Source organism: Synchiropus splendidus, chromosome 5, assembly GCF_027744825.2.
Source record: "Synchiropus splendidus isolate RoL2022-P1 chromosome 5, RoL_Sspl_1.0, whole genome shotgun sequence".
Classification (NCBI taxonomy): domain Eukaryota; kingdom Metazoa; phylum Chordata; class Actinopteri; order Syngnathiformes; family Callionymidae; genus Synchiropus; species Synchiropus splendidus.
In genome coordinates, this window is record NC_071338.1 from 22,424,387 (window position 1) to 22,444,752 (window position 20,366).

The 20,366-nt window shown below is 43.1% G+C and overlaps 2 protein-coding genes across 4 annotated transcripts in view; both read right to left on the reverse strand.

Moving 5' to 3' along the window:
* wtip (WT1 interacting protein) overlaps nucleotides 1-16,667 on the reverse strand; it is a 31,054-nt gene extending 14,387 nt beyond the window's left edge. Inside the window, exons 1-2 of one of the 2 annotated variants that reach the window (XM_053866246.1) lie at nucleotides 14,705-16,666; nucleotides 4,916-5,017 (exon numbers count right to left, since the gene is read on the reverse strand). In XM_053866246.1, coding sequence (XP_053722221.1) covers nucleotides 4,916-5,017; nucleotides 14,705-16,130 — 1,528 coding nt within the window. In that variant the 5' untranslated portion in view covers nucleotides 16,131-16,666. Of the gene's footprint in view, nucleotides 1-4,915; nucleotides 5,018-14,704 lie in introns of both variants that reach the window. The other variant, XM_053866247.1, reaches the window with a different exon arrangement.
* A 1,047-nt stretch (nucleotides 16,668-17,714) lies between these two features.
* On the reverse strand, nucleotides 17,715-20,095 carry sdr42e1 (short chain dehydrogenase/reductase family 42E, member 1). Of its 2 annotated transcripts, none has more exons than XM_053865961.1 (3): nucleotides 19,792-20,095; nucleotides 19,534-19,609; nucleotides 17,715-18,974 (listed from the first exon to the last, which is right to left on the reverse strand). In XM_053865961.1, exons 2-3 carry the CDS (start codon nucleotides 19,593-19,595, stop codon nucleotides 17,876-17,878), a joined length of 1,161 nt encoding a protein of 386 aa, XP_053721936.1. In that variant the 5' UTR covers nucleotides 19,596-19,609; nucleotides 19,792-20,095; the 3' UTR covers nucleotides 17,715-17,875. The 2 variants fall into 2 exon arrangements, with proteins under 2 accessions (XP_053721936.1, XP_053721935.1); XM_053865960.1 differs by having other exon boundaries at nucleotides 19,843-20,094.
* Nucleotides 20,096-20,366: the final 271 nt, after the last annotated feature.

Consider the following 20,366-nt stretch of genomic DNA (forward strand, 5'->3'; position numbering starts at 1 on the left):
TTGCAATTTAGTCTCTTCTTCTGTATTTTGTTGAAGATAGCCAGCTTAACAAGCTGTATTTTACTTTTTATTGGAAGCCATTAGTGGCTCTGTCTTGTCTTTCTTCTGCTTGGCTCTGGCAGAGACAGAGGGGCTTTGAACTCTGCAGCGGGGTGGTAAATATGCTAGCCACAAAGAATGTTCTAATATATTTTTAAAACATCAGACAAGTGAGCATTTCTGGTGAAACCTTTGCTGAAAATCAGGCAGCTGTATCAGCCATGAAAATGGAAAGGTGGTGGCCAAAGGACTTTCAACAAGTCGATGAAGCAGGCTTGGTATGTCAATCATCTCATCACTTTTGCGTTGTAAAGGAAACAAGTTTCACCATGATTGCATCACTTCCTTCAGTCGACACACACTGGCCCTTTGAAGGCATCTCTCTAGTTGATCTGTAAGTTCCAGCAAAATTCACATGATCCTAAAAACGGAGTGCTAATGTCTACATTTAAAAAAAGTCCAATCACTAACTCAAGATCATAGCTTGCTGTACCAACAGTGTACTGCTGGGACAAGCGCTGATGAATGGGTGATTTGTACTAATGAAAAACAGAAATTCAGTGGTCTGATCTACATCAGGTGACTACACTAGGAAAGTCTGATTAAAGAACCTCCTACTGTGCACCAATTCTGACAGGCTTCGAACAAGTCAGACACATACTAACGTCACTCTCATCTGATTCCCTGCCAGAGCCGTTCTCTTTTCTTATTCTTGTCCCTCTTATTGATCATGTTCGGTCTCTTTCATCGCCATTTGACCGCGAGAGACATCTACCTCCTTCACACTCCGCCACATCTCGCCAACCTCGAGGAATTCCGATGTCTAGTGTTGACACGTCGTCAGAGAGATCACGTATCAGCAGGATAGCTCAGCGAGTGAAACAGATGAGAACGGGGTTATGATGTTATTGTACCAGAATTATTTTCAACAAGATACATGACATTTTCTAATGCTTCCATGTGATTAAATAAATGTGTTAGAGTTGGAAACTTCAACAAAGCCAGTGGTCATTCCACCATTTTCACCAAACATGAACTATTGTAAAACAAAGATTCAGGTAGCTGTAGTTACAAGATCAACACGCCGATGGTGCGGCATCTTAAGTCTTGTGGATGATTTACTTCCACTGACAAACCAGTTGCGGTGGCATCTTGTCTGGATGCCTACTGGTTGGCCCCCCCAAGTCAATTTAGAGCCTCAATTAAATGTAAATATCACACTGAAATATGGAAGCAGCGGAGGATGTGACTCGTTTGGGCCAACAGGGTCGAAGCTTCACAAAGAAGGTAAGAAGGCTCAGATGTTGTAGTTGAAAAATCTGAACTCTGGCAACAAGTCAGGAAAAATTAACCAATGTGAGCCCACTTTCAAGGGGATATAAGAAGAGAAGAGAGATGTATCAACCCAGTTGAAGAAGTGAAATGGAGGGGGCAGATGTGTGGAGGATGGAGCGCATCACAACCTCTTCTTGGTCCACCTTAGTAGTATACCTTAAAAAGGCAGAATCTGCTGAAGGTGAAAATGCAGGAAATCCCTGTCAAAAGTAGAGGGCCAAAATTGCAGCATAGGGGCCCCTGCTAAAGTGCTGAGGAGAACCCCACTGGCCACTTTGAAATTCACCAATGTCATTCCTCCATTAAGATTTGAGTTGGTTGCTGAAGAAAGCCTTACTCAAACCTTCGACTTTTATAATCATTCATATATTCAACCTTAATGTCTGCTAATAATTTTATGTGACCTTGAAGTGATGCTACATACATGAAGCATCAGCTCTGGCAAGCAATGACTCAGGGACCGTTGGACACTAACACAACAACACAAAGGACATGTGACAATGGAAACCGCCATCTTGAACCTCTAGGTAGGCCTTCTTAAACCCATGCTTTAAATTTACCAGCTGATGTGGGTCTGGTACATGTCATTAAACATGCCAATGACAGGCAGGGTGTTTTTTTTTTTTGGTCAGATACCAGTCTGTTTGCTTGAACCAGCGGACACATGCTGGTCCGGGTACACTTGGTGACTGTCTGATTGAGGTCCTCCAGCGAAGGCTGACTGAAGTGGAGGAGGGTAGTTTGCATTCTTGGCCATTTCATGAAAAAGGGTGCAACCATGGGAGTAAGCCAAGAGGAGGGCTCAATTATGCATGGTTAAACAAAGCCCAGGGCCAGCGGCGAGCCGCGTCTCCGCAAACTCTGCCTCGCTCGGGAGCTCCAGACTCCACAAGGACCCTGCTGAGAGCTGTTCGAAATGGAAGAGGAATCACAAAACAAATAGGGACATAGCTCCTGATAAATCACTGGATTGTGTTATGACAAGTGCAGGCACTTTGAAACCAAAGTTCTTTAGAGAAAACATTCCCATTCACATGAGGTCAAATGATGCAGTGCAGAGTTTACATTAGCAATAAACCATCTGGTGAGATGAGAAGGCACTCGAGGAGTTTAAAATGACTTGTGGACTCATCATGGACATGATTTCTGCAATAAACACAACAATAAGAGCCTTTGGTCACCATCAAACAGCTATAAAGTCTCACTTTGTTTCTTCGTGGTGAAATCCCTCCACAGCTGAGCCACCGCTGATCCAGTCACTTTGGTCTATTTTTATTCTATGTTGTAAATAATCTGGTGCTTTTACTTGAGCATTAAAGCAAAATCTGATTAAGGGAATAAGCACAGAATCAGGTCTGGTTTACAAATAATCCCAGCAAATATTATCAGGATTACAGGAGCTGCTGTCACACAGAGACTCAGATGTTATTTGAGAAAGTATTACTCATTTATTTCATTTCGTTCCTGTAATCGCCCCAAAAACAAAATCTTAGAGTGAAGGAGCCACATCTGCTGCTTTATATTTATTTTAGAGAAATGTCTAAAAAAATTTAGAGAATACAGATAAACATTGTTATTTAAATATAAATTGTTATTTAATTTACAGAACATCTAATTCCAAAAGAAAATTGAGTCAAAATGAGGAATTGCAAATATAAAAATTGTGATAACATTGGATTGATAACAATCTTTTTTCTTAATTTTGAAAAAGATGAACTACATATAATGAAATGAAATATTTTTTTCTTCTTATGGTCACATTATTCTTAGATAAAATAAACATAATTAACAAATTCATTTACTTAACCAAATACCTACAAGTTCCCCATGATGCTTGTTTACTTAAAAAAAAAGCATGATTATTTATTCCCCCACCGCCCCCTTTTTTAAAGATTTTATCATCAAACACACCCATGTTTGAACCAGGTCAGAAGACATTTTTTCCTTTCACCACAGCCCACATCTTGGGCAACAGGACACTGAGCATCTGGCCTCTCTTTCTTCAGCCACACAATAAATCGGAAAGTATGAGGGTTTGGTTACAAGTACATTATAGGCAGTTCTTCCAGAGCTGCAGGCGCTGGAGGATCAATGTCCATGTATGCTGCACGTGTGAATGGAAGCAACCTAGCTAAAAAGCTTTCCCCGACATCTTCCTCTTGTTTTCCCGGGAAACAGGAGAGGAGTGCTGGAGTAATATGACAGGCCGCTCCAAAACACACCAGATTCACAGTAAGACTGCTGCCAGTGCGTTATGGGATGCAACAACTTTGAGGCGGCTGAGAACAGTTTTCATCACAGTGGAGGACTCAATATAAGTTAAAAATAACGGCACATTTTAGATTGTCCACTCAGCAGTCTTCTGAAGTCTGAAGGTACTGGTCCAATTTGATAATAAAAGTCTCACATTTGGGGTGATCTAGTGAGGACTCCAAGTTGGACAAAGGTGTTTATTGGCTCCACTCGACTAGGCAATAGTACAGGAGGTGGGTGCGGGAGTTGGCCAGGGTCAGGTTTGATGTTGACTCACTGAGATCTCAGTCTCTTCGTGTATGAATCTTCTGTAATTTATCATCACATCACAGATAGAACACAACTACTTTTTCGAAAGGAAATCTGGACTCGCCTGGAAGGGCTATTTGTCGTACTACGCCATTATGACTTCATCACCCAAGCTGCTCTCCATGGATCAATACTGTTTTTTAACCAGGCTGCTTTAGATGCTTCAGTGTTTGATATTAGTGATCAGTTGAAAATAGAAGGGACTCACAGGCACGGCTCATTCCCCATGTTTGTAGGTCTTGACAGTCCTTGTTGGTCAATAAAAGTAAAGTAAGGGTTTCGAGCGAGGAGGCGATGCTGCCGCCTTTAACCTGCTATTTTACTTTGATGAGAAGTCTCTCTACTAGTATGAGAGATTTGAAGAAGACAACTTTGATGATTGAACCCCTTTAAAGACGTTCAGATAATCTGTTACGGGCAGACATGTGAGCACAGATGAAACGGTGTCCAATAAATTCATCTAAATTATCAGTTCATTTAAAGCCAATACTATGGAGGGCCCACAATTGAATGTTTAGACTCATATATTAGCATTTAACATAACACAAAGCAGCTACCTTTTCTTTTTCAATGAAACCTAATACTCAAAAGGACAACAGTTGTTTTGTTTGGTTGTCCCGCGAATTGAGGAATTATTTTTTTAAGCGGATGTATTTACTACCTAAAACCTTGCTCTCTTTGTTTGCAAAAACAATCAAAAAACATCTTAATGGACAATCGGGCCAATCAAAGTCACAGTACTCAGGAGAACTAACTGTGACCGTCATTTCCCAAAAGTCCATTATCTGTTTTATAATCAGGTTCCCTCCTATTTATACAGACCCACTTTAAATAAACAGCCAAAACAATGTCAACAAACCACCAGCTCCTTCACAGCGGGTCAAAGTCAAACTAGTCCATTTCCCGGCGAACAGCCAGAACATTAAACCTCCACAGGTCATGCTCCGACTTACTGAGCCCTGCTGATGAACAGACTTACCGCAGGAGCAGCAGGTGAAGCAGTTTGTGTGGTACAGGTTTCCCATGGCCTGGCAGGCTTGGCTCGCCCCGTACACCCCTTTACCACATTTGACACAGATGCCTGTTGGATACAAATCTTTGGTCAGTGACATGTGAATCTGAACAGTTTGATCAGTGTTCTTCTGGAAGGAGGTATTTTTGTCTTCACCCACTCACTTTTATTTTATTTTCAATCTAAGGACCAACTCTTTCAATGAAATATAACAATATAGTTCTATGATAATTCTAGTTGAGCTATTAATAAAGAATTTTATTTGATAATAAGCATCAGTGGTGAGACGTTCCAAAGCTAAAATCTGGAAGCAACAGCTTTTTGAACTGCAGTTATGGCACGATAACCAACATGTCTGTTGAAATGGATTGTGGCTGTCTGTTCCGAGATCATCATATGACAACACAAAGAATCTACAAATCTAGAGTTAGTCAGTGGCTACTTGACCATCCTCACAACTCTGACTTTTAGCAAGGATTTTGAGACAAAAGTATTTGTTGACTATGCTGACATGATCCCAGTCAGACATCCCACCAATAGCCTATTAAATGTGAGTCTTGTGAATTGTGAGATATGTATTTTGCCTGAAAGCAAATACCATGGCTGGTCCACGAAAGGATGAGGTTCAACAAATTTCAACCTAATTCAGTGAAATTACAAGCTTTTCATGGGAACCAGTATGATGGCAGTACAATTTGGGCACTATAAAGGCACTCACGATTGGAAATTTAGGGCGTCCTGCTGAAAAAAACGTGCATCCAATAACTCATGTTCTTCAGTTAAGGACGTCCCCAGGACACCGCTCTCACTAAAAGCCTGTCTCTACTTCAAACAGACGCATGACCATCAATGTATTTTCCCAGAAATTCCCAGAATAATTCTTATTGCTTGAATGTAATGGGATTGTGTTTAAAAAAACGTCAACCATTGGCAGGATTTACAGGACTTAAATACATTACCATTCATTTGGAATTCAACAACATAATCCTTGGTGGTTATATATCTTCTGCTTTTCTACGGTAATGACTTTATTTTTAACACACCCTGATAGTGGTGCCACATCAGAAACCAAATATGTAGATGATGACTTCCATTGATAAGAAATGACACCAGGAAGCTGAGTAGCTGCGCAAAGGCTATCTTGAAAACACAAGGACTAGAAATGCAAGTCAACAAATTATGTCAGGAACTTGTTCACTGCCCAGAGAAGCAAGAAGCAAGTCAGGAGTAGGGCCGTTAGGCTTGTGCTGCGTCCCAGTGACGCAGTATAGTGATTTTTACTCCTCCATTTTCCAATCAATAATGCAACTTTAAAAAGGATTCGGTCTTCCTAGCTGCTTCTGTTTTTGTTTCGCGAATGAAATGCTTCACATCCCACGACAGTTGCATTTCATCGGACTAAATTCTGTGATGCAACACGGTGCCAGTGCTGCAGATTTGTGGAATATCTAATCTCTCTTCGGGTGGCTTTAGGTCGTGGGGACACCCTCTGAAATATCCAGGCTAGACACCAAGTTAACATGTATTCAATGTTTCAATGTGTTTGCTGCTGCTGGAATAAGACAGAGAATGCAACAGAGAAACTTCCTAATCCCCATCTTCAATCTCTGACAAGAGGATCCATGCATGCTCTGTGTCTTGCATATAAATATAATCCGTTTTTCTTCTTGCACTTCAGGGCTTGTTGAGAATGAGGCTGGCTTTTGACTTTGACAGGTCAAATCAAACATTCACCACTACGAAGCAAGTCCCTCCATTGGAATCAATCTCAGGATATAGATAAGGGATGAGACTATCTAAAAATCCCAACAGAACTGTTGCTCAGTAAAGCTTTAAATGGAAGTAATGAAATGATGCTGAGTAATATTAAAATGAAATTGCTCTGTCATGTGTGTAATTATGAATTTGCAAATAATGCAAATTCTGGCATCAAGTGTTAATTACCTTTAAATATTTTTTCACCCCTTGTAAAAAAAATGATGTCACATTTTAAGGAACACATGAGCAGCATAAATATCCAACAAAAAACTACTGTTCTTGTCATTTAAAAAATAAAAATTAAAAATTAAAAATAAATCACTCCTACTTAGTGTTTCTACTCATCACATTGGTCTACCGTTCCATGTCAGTAGTCGTTTCTTCAACAGTTGAGGACTGACTATATATTGCAATGTAAAGGAAAATAACACGTTCACTAAAAAAAAAAAAAAGACAGTTACAGAGATAGGACTTGCACAATTAATACTCAGCAGATGTGAAATCATAATTTGTGGAACAACAGTGCACAGTAGAGAGTCACGCAGTTGTACCAGAAACCCTGCAGATAAGTTAAAAAGATGCCGCCTCTGATCACACACACGCTTTGACATCAGATTTTTGGTCCAAATTCCAACTGAGATACGCTAATTTAATATGTGAAGTTATTCAGCAGTGATTGAAAAATCACACCATCATGTTTACCCTCAACACGAAACCGGAGTCACACAGTGAGAGCACGTTCAGCCGGGATCTAAGAAGCTGAATAAAACACACAAGCGATAGCTATCTGTTCAAAGCAGAAGCTAACAAACTTTCAAGCATAAGACCACGACCGGGGTCACATTCCAGAGGGTGCGCTGGGTCAAAGCCTGGACGGGGTGAGTCCAGGGTCACAACGCCTACAGGACATAAGATCTCACAAGATCCCAACAGGAAGGCTGCACGCCAACCTCACGGCCCTCAAACAAACAATAATCCAAACTCAGAGACATGTTGACGGTGACTGAGGCGTCCCCTGAATCGCCAGAGAAGACAGAAACAGACATGATTCTGGGAGTAACTTAGCGTCACATAAACCTAATGGAGCCACTAAGAGCTGTCACTGAGCGTGGTCTGCATGTTAAGGATGACACTGAATGCTTCAGCTGAAACTCTTGCAGACACCAACTCTTGCATTTGATAACCCAACACACTCATCTGAGATGGAGACGGAGATGATTTTTGGACTGTGGGATGAAATCAGAGTGCCCAGTGGAAAACACTTAAACTCCATACAGGGAGAACATAGGTGTGCTCCATTCCCTGGGTTCCCTCCAGCAGGATATGACCCAAGACCTTCTCGTAAAAAGGCTGCAGTAAGTATAAAATATATTTTGCTTTTTTCTACTGAACGTCTAATAAACTCTGCTGGTAAACATGTAAACAGGGATTGAGAACTTACACCGGAATAGGTGCCTTGAGGCTCACACCGATGACCTCACCAGGATTTCTACATTTGTATTCCAACCGCACACTCTGAAGCATCAGTTTGGCTCATGAGCTAGATCTGATGGCCCTTTTATATGTAAACTCTATGAACTGAAGATCAGACGCACCTATAACAGACGTCTAATAATGTTGATCACTCTTAAATTTACTCATGACTGTCCTCACATGACTCTACAGCGAGAGGTTTCTCAGAGCCAGAGCAACTTTATTGGGATGTTCCCTCATGCTAAAAAGAAAAGGATTCAGAGAGACCTGCACCAAGCAAGGAGTCGGCAGGTCCCTGTTGTTTCACTGCTATACCACTGTGGTGTCATCCTCAGCCCCCTCCCTCAATGATGTTCTAAATGCGTTTTTATTGTCACCAAGTCAGGAGAAGACAAAACGTTCCCTCTGCTTTGTTGCTTCTCTAACGCATCTTGCTTGGCTGTGTCCCGTTTCATGTTTTTTATTTTTTTCAATAAATCCTGGGGGAAACCCTGAATGTTATGACTGGGAAATATTTGCTCGACATTCAGACTCCTGGATGTGGACAGTCAGGAAAATATTTATCTGAGAATAAAATTGACTTTCATTGTGTTTTGGTTCTGTTGTAATTTAAAATACATCTAAAGCGAGTGTTTCCTCGGAGTGCAGTGGGACTCCAGTATGTACAGCATGTATTCAGCCCTGTACCTAAGGCCCTGAGACAAGCTGACAAGCAAGTCATTGGATCTGGAACCTTTCAGAGGAAAGAATAGGACTCTGAGGCGGTCATATATAAGCATATAAACACAAAGAGTAGAGGTGATAAAAGCACACAGTGGACACTTTTCTATTGTTTTGGAATAATCCTGTCTCGACGACATTGCGCTGAGAATGAGTGAGCATTCATATGAATTTAAGGCCATACAGTGCAGCCATAGATGCAACAGTCAACAGTTTCCAGTGGGTCCTGTTGCATTCATCATAATGATGAGGCAAATATGCTGGAATTGACCATTCATAATCAATGCTGTATGGAAGTCAGTCGGAGGGTAGCAAATAGCTCCTGTCTAGCTAACCCTAACCCAAGATGGAAATACCTCTTTGATTTGCTACATACCTAAAAAAGATCCAGTCAAGAATATTACTGAATGAATTTCCTTGGCGTACACCACCGGCCGTCTTATTCACCTGCAACCCTCATCGGAACCCTTTTTTGGGTCCATTTATTTTCAAGCCAGAGAGGAAATGGGATTTCTCCACCTGGTCCTGGCTGAATGACAAACCTCTTTCCACATCAATATCAGCAAAAATCGAATGCGAGTCCAGTGTGAGTATTGATGCACAGATGAGTAACTTTGTCTTAAAAACAGGATGTTGAATCCCTCATGTGCCCCTTTCACAAGCCAACCACAGGGCAAGGACAGGATGTTGTGGATTCTCTGTGGTTAAAATTACATTATTGCTCCATACACATGCATTCCTGCAGAGTTCAATAATGCACTTGAATAGGCTTTCGATTTTTACTCCCAACGAGAGGCTGGGAATGAATGAGAATAACACGAGAGGCTCTTTATTGCTGCTGAACTACTAAACCCCGCTTCGTGATCTTGACTATGAAACATTAATGAGGAAACACACAGGACTACAGCAGCACGATGCTACGACACGGAACAGCGACCAGTTGAATGAGGGATTGCATGCCATGAAAATTTTAATCCTCATCCTTTCATGTGTGCGTCTGACCTCTTAAAGCACCAAATGCCGGGAATGTAAAAGCTGTCAATCACACAAATCGAGGGTAAAATCTGCAGATGGCTTCTCTGTGGAAATGTGCCAAAAGCTAAATCAAAAAATAGCAAGTAACATGATACAGTTTGAGCGGACAGAGCATAAATCTCACAGGCATGAATTAAGGATTCCATGATGACGACTATATCTGGGACTTCAGTCCAACATTGGTATTTAACTGTTTTACACAGCCCCACAAGACCACTGCTTGTCAACTGCAAATTAATGTTCTCTCTGTATCAACTTTATGAGACTTTAATGACAATTTTAAGGGTGTTAACTTTTTATAGCAACTCATTAAGACTTAAATACTTCAAATCCACATTGACTTTGTTATAGCAACAGCAGACGAATAAGATGAAAAGCGAAAACCATGTAAACTGCTAATGACCCTGTTCTGGATGCTGTTCCATTAAGAGACAAGCAGTAAATAAAAAGTGTTTTTACATAGCATTAAACTGAACTGAAATGCGACTGTAGTCAAGTCAATCATAAAATACGACTCAGAGTGAAACATCTTTAGCTTGAATTGTTTATCATTAAGCAGGAAGAGACAAATAGAGAAGGATGAACACTTACAGTGATACACTACACAACAAATAAGTCAGCTGGAATGTCTCCTCCCAGTTGGTATATTTGTTTGTCATCTTTCATCATTTGTTCTTGGGCGCAAGGGTGACTGACCCAGTTCCCGGAAGTTATGTAATGAGGTGACGGGTCTACTTGAGCCGCCATGTAAACAATGATGTAAAGTAGGCCTGTCAACAGGGCGTTTTGGATTACATATGGCGGAATACCAGTCACAAATGCTAAGCAGGTTTGTGGCTGTGGGTTTGTCCAGGATAAATACTCAAGAAATATCCTTGTTTTAAATCCCTTAAAAATGATGAATTGAGAATGTTCAATGCGCTCAAGCCATATAGATTCACAGCCTATTTCCTATGACACCTTTGTGTTATCTGGAGCACTATATTGATAAAGAGGCTGCTGTGACAAAAACATAAAAAATCATTAGCAGAAGAGGCTACAAATGTGAGCAGGGATGTCACCAGGAAACTCCTACACATGCTGCAAACAGTAGGAGCAAAAAAGTGTTTCGACAGCTGCCAGCTATCACCTCAATGAAGCTTTATAACTTCGGCCACCAGACATCAAACCATCGACCAAAAACTTCCAAAACTCGGCCAAAATAATTAAGATTAATACATTTAGATTATCCATTGACAATTCATAACCTGCATAAATGGAAGAACTGGCAGATCAGTGTTTTTCAGACGCCTAATATGCAGCATGAGGCCAGACTTAGCAGAACGGCAGTCGTTCTTCATGATCATCATCAGAAACATCATTGTTGGACAAAAACATACAGAGACTGACAATTTTCATGCTTTCTGAAGTGGCCACTCTCACTTGTGTTTGTACTGATCAGCTGGTAGCACACGGAGACAAATTCTGAGACAAAGACCATTAAGGGGGCGAGTCCAAGACCCAATGAATACTGAGCACAGAAGCACAAGTCTATTTGCTATATAGAAATGCATTTACTTTTTACTGCTAAAGAAACAGGAGTCATTCTGTCAAAACAAATCAAGAATTGAAACGCTATCTTTGCAACAAACTATCAGTTTGTTCTGAATTCAGTTTGGTCTCAGTTTCGGATCTGGCACCTGCATGGGCTGGTCTCGTTCCCGACATAGGTCGTCTCGACTACAACACTAACTGCGTTACTGTTCACCTCATGACATCGAGGTTTAGCTAAACCCACTCCCCTAACATTGTATAGAGGGCACTGAGAAGGTGCTCTTTTTAAACATGATAGAATTTGAGTAGTTCATATATGGAGATCAAAACCACCCCAATTCTTCCTCGTTCACCCAAACAGAGACACACAGATCCTTTGTTCCTCACGGTAAGCTGGGTAATGACTGGATTACACATTTCATGCAAATTCTTTTTGTACAGGTGGACAAGGGTGACTATGTGCACAAAAGACTTAACATATAACTACATTTGCCTTCACCAACAAATGTTTTTTTTCTAACATTTGAGGTCATATCTTCAAACTGCTTAGTCAGTTGTGTTGACACAATCATTGAAAACAAATACAATTTTCAAGTTTCAGTGTCAGGTGGCCAATTACGCTACATCAGCTCATGTTATTTAGTCAAAGTGCAACAGTCAAAGACTTTAAGTCAAGTCAAAATTCAACATCAGCGTGGGTACATGTTCCGACTCACCATCAAAATAACCAAACTGCAGTAGCGGCGGGAGGGAAATCCGGTGTGCAGTTGTTGCCTACAAGTCAGCACTTGTGAGTCAGACATGTGCATGACTACTGCCATTATAATTCTGGGCAGGTGATCAGACTTGACCCCCACCAACTATGTCTGGCCCGCCAGCCAAGATCGTGTGCCAAGTGTCTGGTGCTGCCGGGCTCCCCACTGGCTGGTTAATGAAGGGCTTGGCGGGGGAGTGGAGCAGGGCGGCAGGGCTCGGGTGGGGGTGTGGTGGGTCTCACTCCGCTGTTTCAATTGCAAGTCTGTATTGGGCCAGCTGTTGATTTACAGCTACTATGCCACCACAACAAACAGAGGCCACACAAGGGCCGGCCAGCAGAGCCGAGCGGCCAGTGCGGGACACTGGCAGGCACTGCTGGGCCCCCCTTCAAAAGAAAAAGCTTGGGCGATCAATTTCTCCACAGTCGCTACGGAAACAAGAGCGGTCTCTGTTGAGCTCGGTTCGACTGCATTCTTTACTTTCCTTTCTCTCTTTCTTTATCATCTCCTGCCGTCTGTCCTCATCTGTCCCTCCCGCCGTCCATCCTCTCTCTCTCACCTGCTCCTTCCCCACAGCAAACCCACAGCTGTCCCAGCCTGCCTCTGAGCAAGTGCTCTGGCATTAAACAGACTAGTGTTCTCTAACTGCTGCCGTTTGTCACGCTGCTCATTTAAAAGGTAGACGGCAACTTCCTCGGCAGGATCTCTATAGCTGTGTCACTCTGGCGAGGGAGAGGAATGTGCCTCTCTAATCACACCAACGCTTCTTCATCAACTAACGACCAATTCTCCCCCAAAATTCATGATAAAAAAAAACACGCTGTTTCACTGCAACCTGAAACGACACCAAAAGATTTCCAGTGTAGAAAGTTAAAATGTGGACCTGCAAAAATATGTACTTTCACAAAAGTGCAAGATAGGATTTTTAATTTTTCGAATGAAACATTTTCTTATGTCAAATCAGACATGTCATCTAAATAGCCAAATTGCAACAACTGCAACCACACAGAAAGTATTCAGAGTTGTGTTTTCCTGCCCAAATGGGGCAACTCTGTGGCCATTTAAAAATATTAAAAATAACTGCTAACTGGACAAAAAGCTCCTACTCAACAGGTGATAGCAGAACTAACAGAGCAACTATTGCACTCCCTTTAAAAGCGCTCACTCTCCAATGATGACTGGCTCTTGCAAACGTAAGTTTCAGCCTTAGAATGATTTCTACTTTCAAACCCCAGTGGAGTGAAGACTCATAAATTACAAATTGTATAGTGTGGTTGACTGCAGTGCAGACGTACTCCACAGGTGGTGCGACGTGAAGGTCAGGCCAGTCAGTCACACCTCTCGCACATCAGAAAAGAGAGGGACAGTGACTAACTTTAGACCTTCACAGAGGGTGCCGATGCCATGAAATTACCAAAATTGCCCAACCTGTCGATCAGCTGGACGATTGCTCAGGAGCAGCCCCACTTTTAATCGTACGTCACTAAAGGCTGTCGGTTTGAAGGAACTACCGGCCACTTACAGTGGCAACTAGCACAGGGGTGGGCAAACCGCTCCTCAACGTTCAAGCACACACACTTGAACAAATCTGGTGTCATCTGAAACCAGTAACCCCAGGACTGACAATCAACCGAATACACTCCTAAGACACCTGACTGGTGAAAATGTGTCCTATGGATTGGTTGGAACAAAAACCTGCACCCACTCCTGCCCTCTGTTGAACTAGCGTGAGCTAGACAGGTGCTCAAGGGAGGCTTTTAAACAAGGATCGCTGTGAGACATTCAAGCTCTGCACCAGTTTGTAACAGGGGGCAAACTAAATGCAACAATTAATTGTTGACATTTATAATCTCTGCTTACTACGGTCCACGTTTCTGCAGAACAGAAATTCATTTTGACAAAACTTCATGCATCTAAAGCTCAAGCTGGCCACATGAATTGACTTGGAGGACCACATTTAGCCCACATGCCCCTTATTTGTTCAAAAACAATGATGGGAAAATGCTAGTATCTCATAGATTGTTTACTTTAATGATCTAAACACACTTCAAATGACTGACAAATGTAAATGTAACACCACTCATGTTTCGTGTGAGGTTGAAGGACCCCAGATGGACATTCTCTTTCAGTGCATAAATAAACGTGGCGTTAACGTTTAACATCACGAGAGGCTCTCAGTCAACATCCATTCCTCTGTGTTGTGCATGTGTGTTTATACGACTTGCTAGTTGAGTTGAATACTGGAACACAAACTGAGTGTGTTTCACAGAATGATATATTTCTTATCTTTAGCAGTGACGATGGTTGACTAGTCTGGAACAGTATTGTTTTTGAATGTCTGTGGAAGCAATAAAATCTATTTTCTCTGTTGATGACTCCCGACGTGATAAATGAAATGTCAGTGGCAAAAGTATTGTTGATAAAGTGCCTGAACTAGGCGCAAACCACCCCTTCATCCAATACATCACTTCAGAGTACCTACCAAAATATTCCTTCTTCATGTGCATCTCTAGCTCCTTCTCCAGCTCCAGAGTCAGAGCCTCCAGTCGCCTCTCTGCCTGGCTTGGTCCACTCTCCCGGCTTGGGGTCACCTGGTAGGGCAGCTTGAACCTCTGGCCTGAGGATGCAGTTTTTGTGGCCACACTGTAATTCAAAGTGGGGATATCCGCTGTCCCTGCTATTTGAACAGAATGAGGTTCTGGGAGCCCCTGAAGATGAAGCCGATTCGGGATCCCATTGGAGTCCCCAAAGTCCTGTAAGAGTGTGTCTTCTTGCAAACTGCCCCCCAGCATAGATGAGCGGGGTGACGGCAGCTGCAGGTCGGGGTAGGTACTCATTGAGCCCCTTGAGCTCCGGGAACTTCTAGAACTGTGACTAGAGATGCTGGACCTGGGACTGACCACACAGTTGGCTCCCGTCCCCTGCCTGATGTTCCCGTCCTGACTACAAATGCTCGAACGTGGACTAGCCAAAGGTGCCCCCTCAAAATCATGGTTGACCATAGGGCCGTACCGAGAGTCTGAGTAGCTGGATCTGGGGCTGGTTGTGAAGGAGTACTGGCTGGCGGTGCTGGATCTGGGACTGATGTGTCTCTGGTCGTACCCCATGCTGATGCCACTGGTGCGGTTGCTGCTGGGTTTGCTGCAGCAGTCACAGCTGTTGAGGCTGGTTCTGGGGCTGGAGTGTTTACTGGTGTCACTGGCGGTACTTGCATAGCTGGATCTGGGGCTGAGGACGCTGCTGCCTTCGCAGTGGACCATGCTAGACCTGGGGCTGGTGTACCGGTCCAGGCCTGGGACGACCAAACTGCTCCTCGGGCTGCTGATGCTGGACCTGGGACTGGGGTGTTTGCTCTGCTCCTGGGAGGAGAGGGATGAAGCCAGGCTGGACCTGGGACTGGTGGCGTTGTGTCGGCCGTCGTGACTGCTGGTGATGCACACGCTGTTGCACCTGTTGCCGGGCACTGACACCGGCTTGTTCAAGGGAACGCCATCGAAAGCCGAGCCGGTGCTGTAGCGGTGACCCTGCACCTCCAGGGAGAACCTCCGGTGCCTCTCGGATGCGCCGGTGTAACACGGCAGAGCCACTTCAGACTTGGTGCAACAGCCCTCCTCGTCTCTCTGAGGGGCGCAATAATCCACCGGGATATTCCGGCTGCAGTTAACGGGTCGGACCGGAGCCGCCGTGTACACTTTATTCCCGGATGTAAAGTTCTCCACGGTGTGATGCTGCTGGTGGAGCACAGAGGTGCCATTCATCGGCTCGTGCTCCGCGACCACCGGAGCCGAAAAGTCCAAATCAGGGTTTATCACCAAATCTCTCCTCGCCTTGTACATGCCGTCATATAGCGAGAGGTCCTCCATCAAAGTGCTCGCTCGGAGCCCCAAATCCTCCTGGTAGCGCTCCATGTTGCTCCACCGCTCGCGCTGCGTTTCACATGGAAATCAAAACAAAACGCGGCGCTGCTGCTGCCTTCTTCCTCACTGTTACTGAAAACCCCCCTGCAAGTGAGAAACATCCAGCGCCGTGAGCCGCATCTTCTGCTCCGTAATCCTCTTCCGCGGAAAACAAACTCTTTCACACAGTTTGTGCCGACAGTTTGTCAACTTGAGTTTTTGTTAAGTTGAAAGGTCTTTACAGTCAATGGCGCGCTGCGCGGAGGAATTTCCCCTTGTTGGATCTTTCTTTAAACCTTACCTACACTCCTCACTGTTGACTCCTAACTGCTCACAAATTACTAACCTCCCCGAAATATGACATATCTCGTCAATTTATCGCAATATATGGCTTCCAAGTGGACCAAAATCCGGTTTTTGGCAGCGGACTTGTTTGCGCAAAAGGAATGCGAGGATGTAGACGGGATGCGCTGCGCCTCAGTGGAATGTGGTTAAAGCTGCAGAGAAACAATGATCGAGACCAACTCAGCGAGGGGCTGCCGGCTCTGAAAGAGTTGAGAGAGAGAAGGGGATGTCTGCATTCATCCGGGCAGACGCGAATACCGCACCAAGCACGCCTCACCTGGTCCGACTCTTTCACCGCGGATGGATATGCATGCAGTGCATCTTTAACTGCAATGAAATATCGATTTCAAATCTCTGTGTTTCAGACAGCTTTGGGAGTATTATTTCATCACATCTTTTTGAGATATGCTTCCGCAAAGTTTATTTCATTTTTGTTTTTGAACGACTAAAAGCCCACATATATTTTACCTTAGAATGGAGCAAGGAAAAGTCAATAAAAGTGAATGATTATATTAACGTTGTGTCGTCATCTTTTTTTTAAATGTATCACCCAAGTTTGTACAGCTATCTGTGACTCGCTTATTTTTATTTTTTGTATAAGTAAAATATATATTGGTACATATTAATTACATTTCGGAGATTTAAATCAAACTTTTACTCAACCAATTTGAAGCTTCTATGCATTTTTGAAAAGTATGTTATAAAAAAATATTTCCAAAAAATCTTCAGCACATGTTAAAACAAAGTATGATGTGGATCAACTGTTCACATGCATTTTGGAGGGAGGTTCCAGAGCAGATGCTTTTCTCAGTAATTATACCTCTGTCTGAAATGTGTCTGGGCTTCTTCACTTCCAGCTGCTGCCCCTGCAACCTGACCTTGAAAATAGGCAGAATGAGACTTGTCTCATTTGTCCATAGTTTTATGATGAAATTTTCATCACTAAAACCATGAACTCAAAAGGAATAATAGAAAAGTTTTAATTGACATAAGCTGATTCATGACTATCGATGAGCAAAATAAAATAATATAGCGGATACTGATGCCTTTGGAGTGGTTTTTCTTGTTTTCAAAATGCACTTTTACCACCTGTGCGTACTTAAATCTATACAGTGTAAACACTTTAACGCTTCAGGTTTTGCTCCGGTGTGCACGACTTTCTAAACTACTACAATAAAACCACAGTAAACTACATATATAAACTCAAGTGATGAGAACACGATCGTGGTGATAAGAGCAAAAAAGAGACAGTTTTGTGATGACTTTTAATGAGAAAACTTTGAAACCATTTGAAGGACCTGCAGAGAGACTTCTGAAAGCAGCATAAAACATTTTGAGGGGACACTTCACTGAGCAGCATATTGTGTAAACGACGGATGGAATGAGGTTCGGATGCGGTCTGAAGTCTCTCATCAACTGCCGACGACTGGAAGAAATGAAAGTGCTACAGCTACAGACGCAGTGATGAAGAGAGCACGCAGGATAAATTCACTGAGGACTGGCTGATGGCGACTCTTGCCGTGACCTCTGCTCCTGAACCACTGGACCACCTCTTCCAGGTTGTACTCCTTGGGATCATATCCCAGTTCTGCCTTAGCTTTAGCCATGCTAAAGTAATGTGTCACGCCGGTCTTGTACACCTCGGTGCGCGTCAGCAGTGGCTGGAAGTTATAGAAAGGCCCGACGATGTGGTGGATCATCTCTGTGACGAACGCAAAGAAGTAGATAAGCGTTATAGGAAGTCGTAATTTGGGGAAGGGATATCCCAAGCCTTCCACGAGAGGTCGGAAGAACTCAAAGTTGTTGACAGGTCGCCCATCTGAGATGAAGTAAGCCTGGCCGGAGGATAGCTTCTGTTTCTCATCAGTCAGTGCTTCAGCAGCCAGCTCATGAGCAGACACCAGGTTGTCAACGTGGACAAACTCCACCAGGCTGCTGGCTTCTCCGTAAATAAATCGAAAAATCCCCCTCTCAATGTAGCTCACTATTCTCGGGAGGTGTCTCTGCTCACCAGGTCCGTAGATACCAGCTGGACGAAGTGCACAGGTTCTTAAGACTCCGTCACCGCCTTTAAGAGGAGAACCATTTGCCTCCAACACAGCCATTTCGGCTAGGGACTTGGTTCTCGAGTAATGGTCGGGGTGAAGATGGAGAGGCAGATACGGAAGGCTCTCATCTCCATTCTCAATCACTTGGCCTCCAAAAACCACATTGAAGGTGCTGGTGTAGACCAGCCGGGAGACGCCGTGCTCCACACAGGCCTTCAGGACGTTCTGTGTGCCTGTAACATTCACTGCTTCGATCAGATCTCGGTTCAGCTGTTCCCTGCCCGACATGCCGTAGGAGGCGATGTGAAATACACAATCCACGCCACGGGACACCTTTTCCACCTGTGCATAATCACGGATGTCTCCTTCGACAACCACAATGTCCCCTGGAACTCGCTGGTTTGGCTGGACGGTGTCGAACAGAACCACTTTGGCTCCTTTCTTCTGCAGCGAACACGCAAGGCTGTGGGTGATAAGAAAGATCAAGATTTATTGCTGTGAAATGAGCACAAAACACCATTTCTAGAGTCTCACTCTCAGTTATATTCAGTGGTGTAATCACACTTCCTGACAGGCATAATCACTATGAAATCACTCTCACTGGCAGGATTCAGAGGTGCGAGTTTGACAGAGCAGGTTTGCAATTTCTGACATAAAAACGAATCACAGCTTTTTCCCAGAGACAGTGAGAATTCCAAATCAAAGGAAAAATACAAAAGTTACTGTAATATCTGTGCTGAGGTGCAAGGATGGAATGAAGTGACACCTTTCAACAGAAGCTCTGACCTTAACGTCAGCGATTTTCAGTCAGAAGGAATGAAAACCATGGTAACATGGTAATGTGAGCTTACTCTATCAGAAACCTATTAAACATTATGACTGATAGCTATGGCCTCAGAGAAAACGGACAGGTAATCTTCGGGCGACATCTCGTGGCCGCAAGAGTAGTTACAGTATAACCATGTAAATGCAAGCAAATTACTTGGAAGAAAGCAATGACGTTATTGTGAGAAAAAACTTACCGAAATCCCAAGTAGCCACAACCTCCTGTTATTAAAAACGTTTCAGAACACGGGGTTGCCATCGCAGGAGGCAGATCTGTGACGGAAAACAGTCTTTTTTATTTCATGAAACGGCATTAGTTCAATAACTTGGTGGAAAACCACTCATCAGTGGACTTTACTTATGACGGTACGAAAAGATGCAAACACAGTCTTCCGGAGAGCAAAGAGGTACTCAGCATTCAACACGTCAAACTCGTGCAAACAAAGTCCACTAACGTTCACCAGCAGGCAGACAGTTATTCTCAGAGATCTTCACTCGATGCCCACCTGGTCACAAAAACGAGGATGCGATCAGTCGTCTTCGATGCGTTTTTAAGGGTTTTCGGTGAGTTTAAGGTGACAGGCTGGATGGCGGGAGAACAGTTCCTGTTGCACAATACACGTAGTTTCTTACGTAGCATTGTCGTTACGTAGCAGTGTGGTTACGTGGTTTTGTCGTTTTCTCTTGCTATTTAAATTGCATCTTTATTTGCGTAACATTGTGACCTACTGTTTTTATTGCTTTTGTGAAGCACAGTGGGTTTAAAATTAAATTATTAGCGAATCTGACATGAGGGAAACCTGCCTGACGTCATAATTCGGCTGCACACGCATGCGTAAAGCAGCATGCAACGACGGCAACTCTGCTATGACAATTTCATACTACATATATATATATATGCATCTGTAGTATGTAATGTTATAATAATGTAACATATATATATATATATATATATATATATATATATATATATATATATATATATATATATATATATATATATATATATATATATATATATATATATATA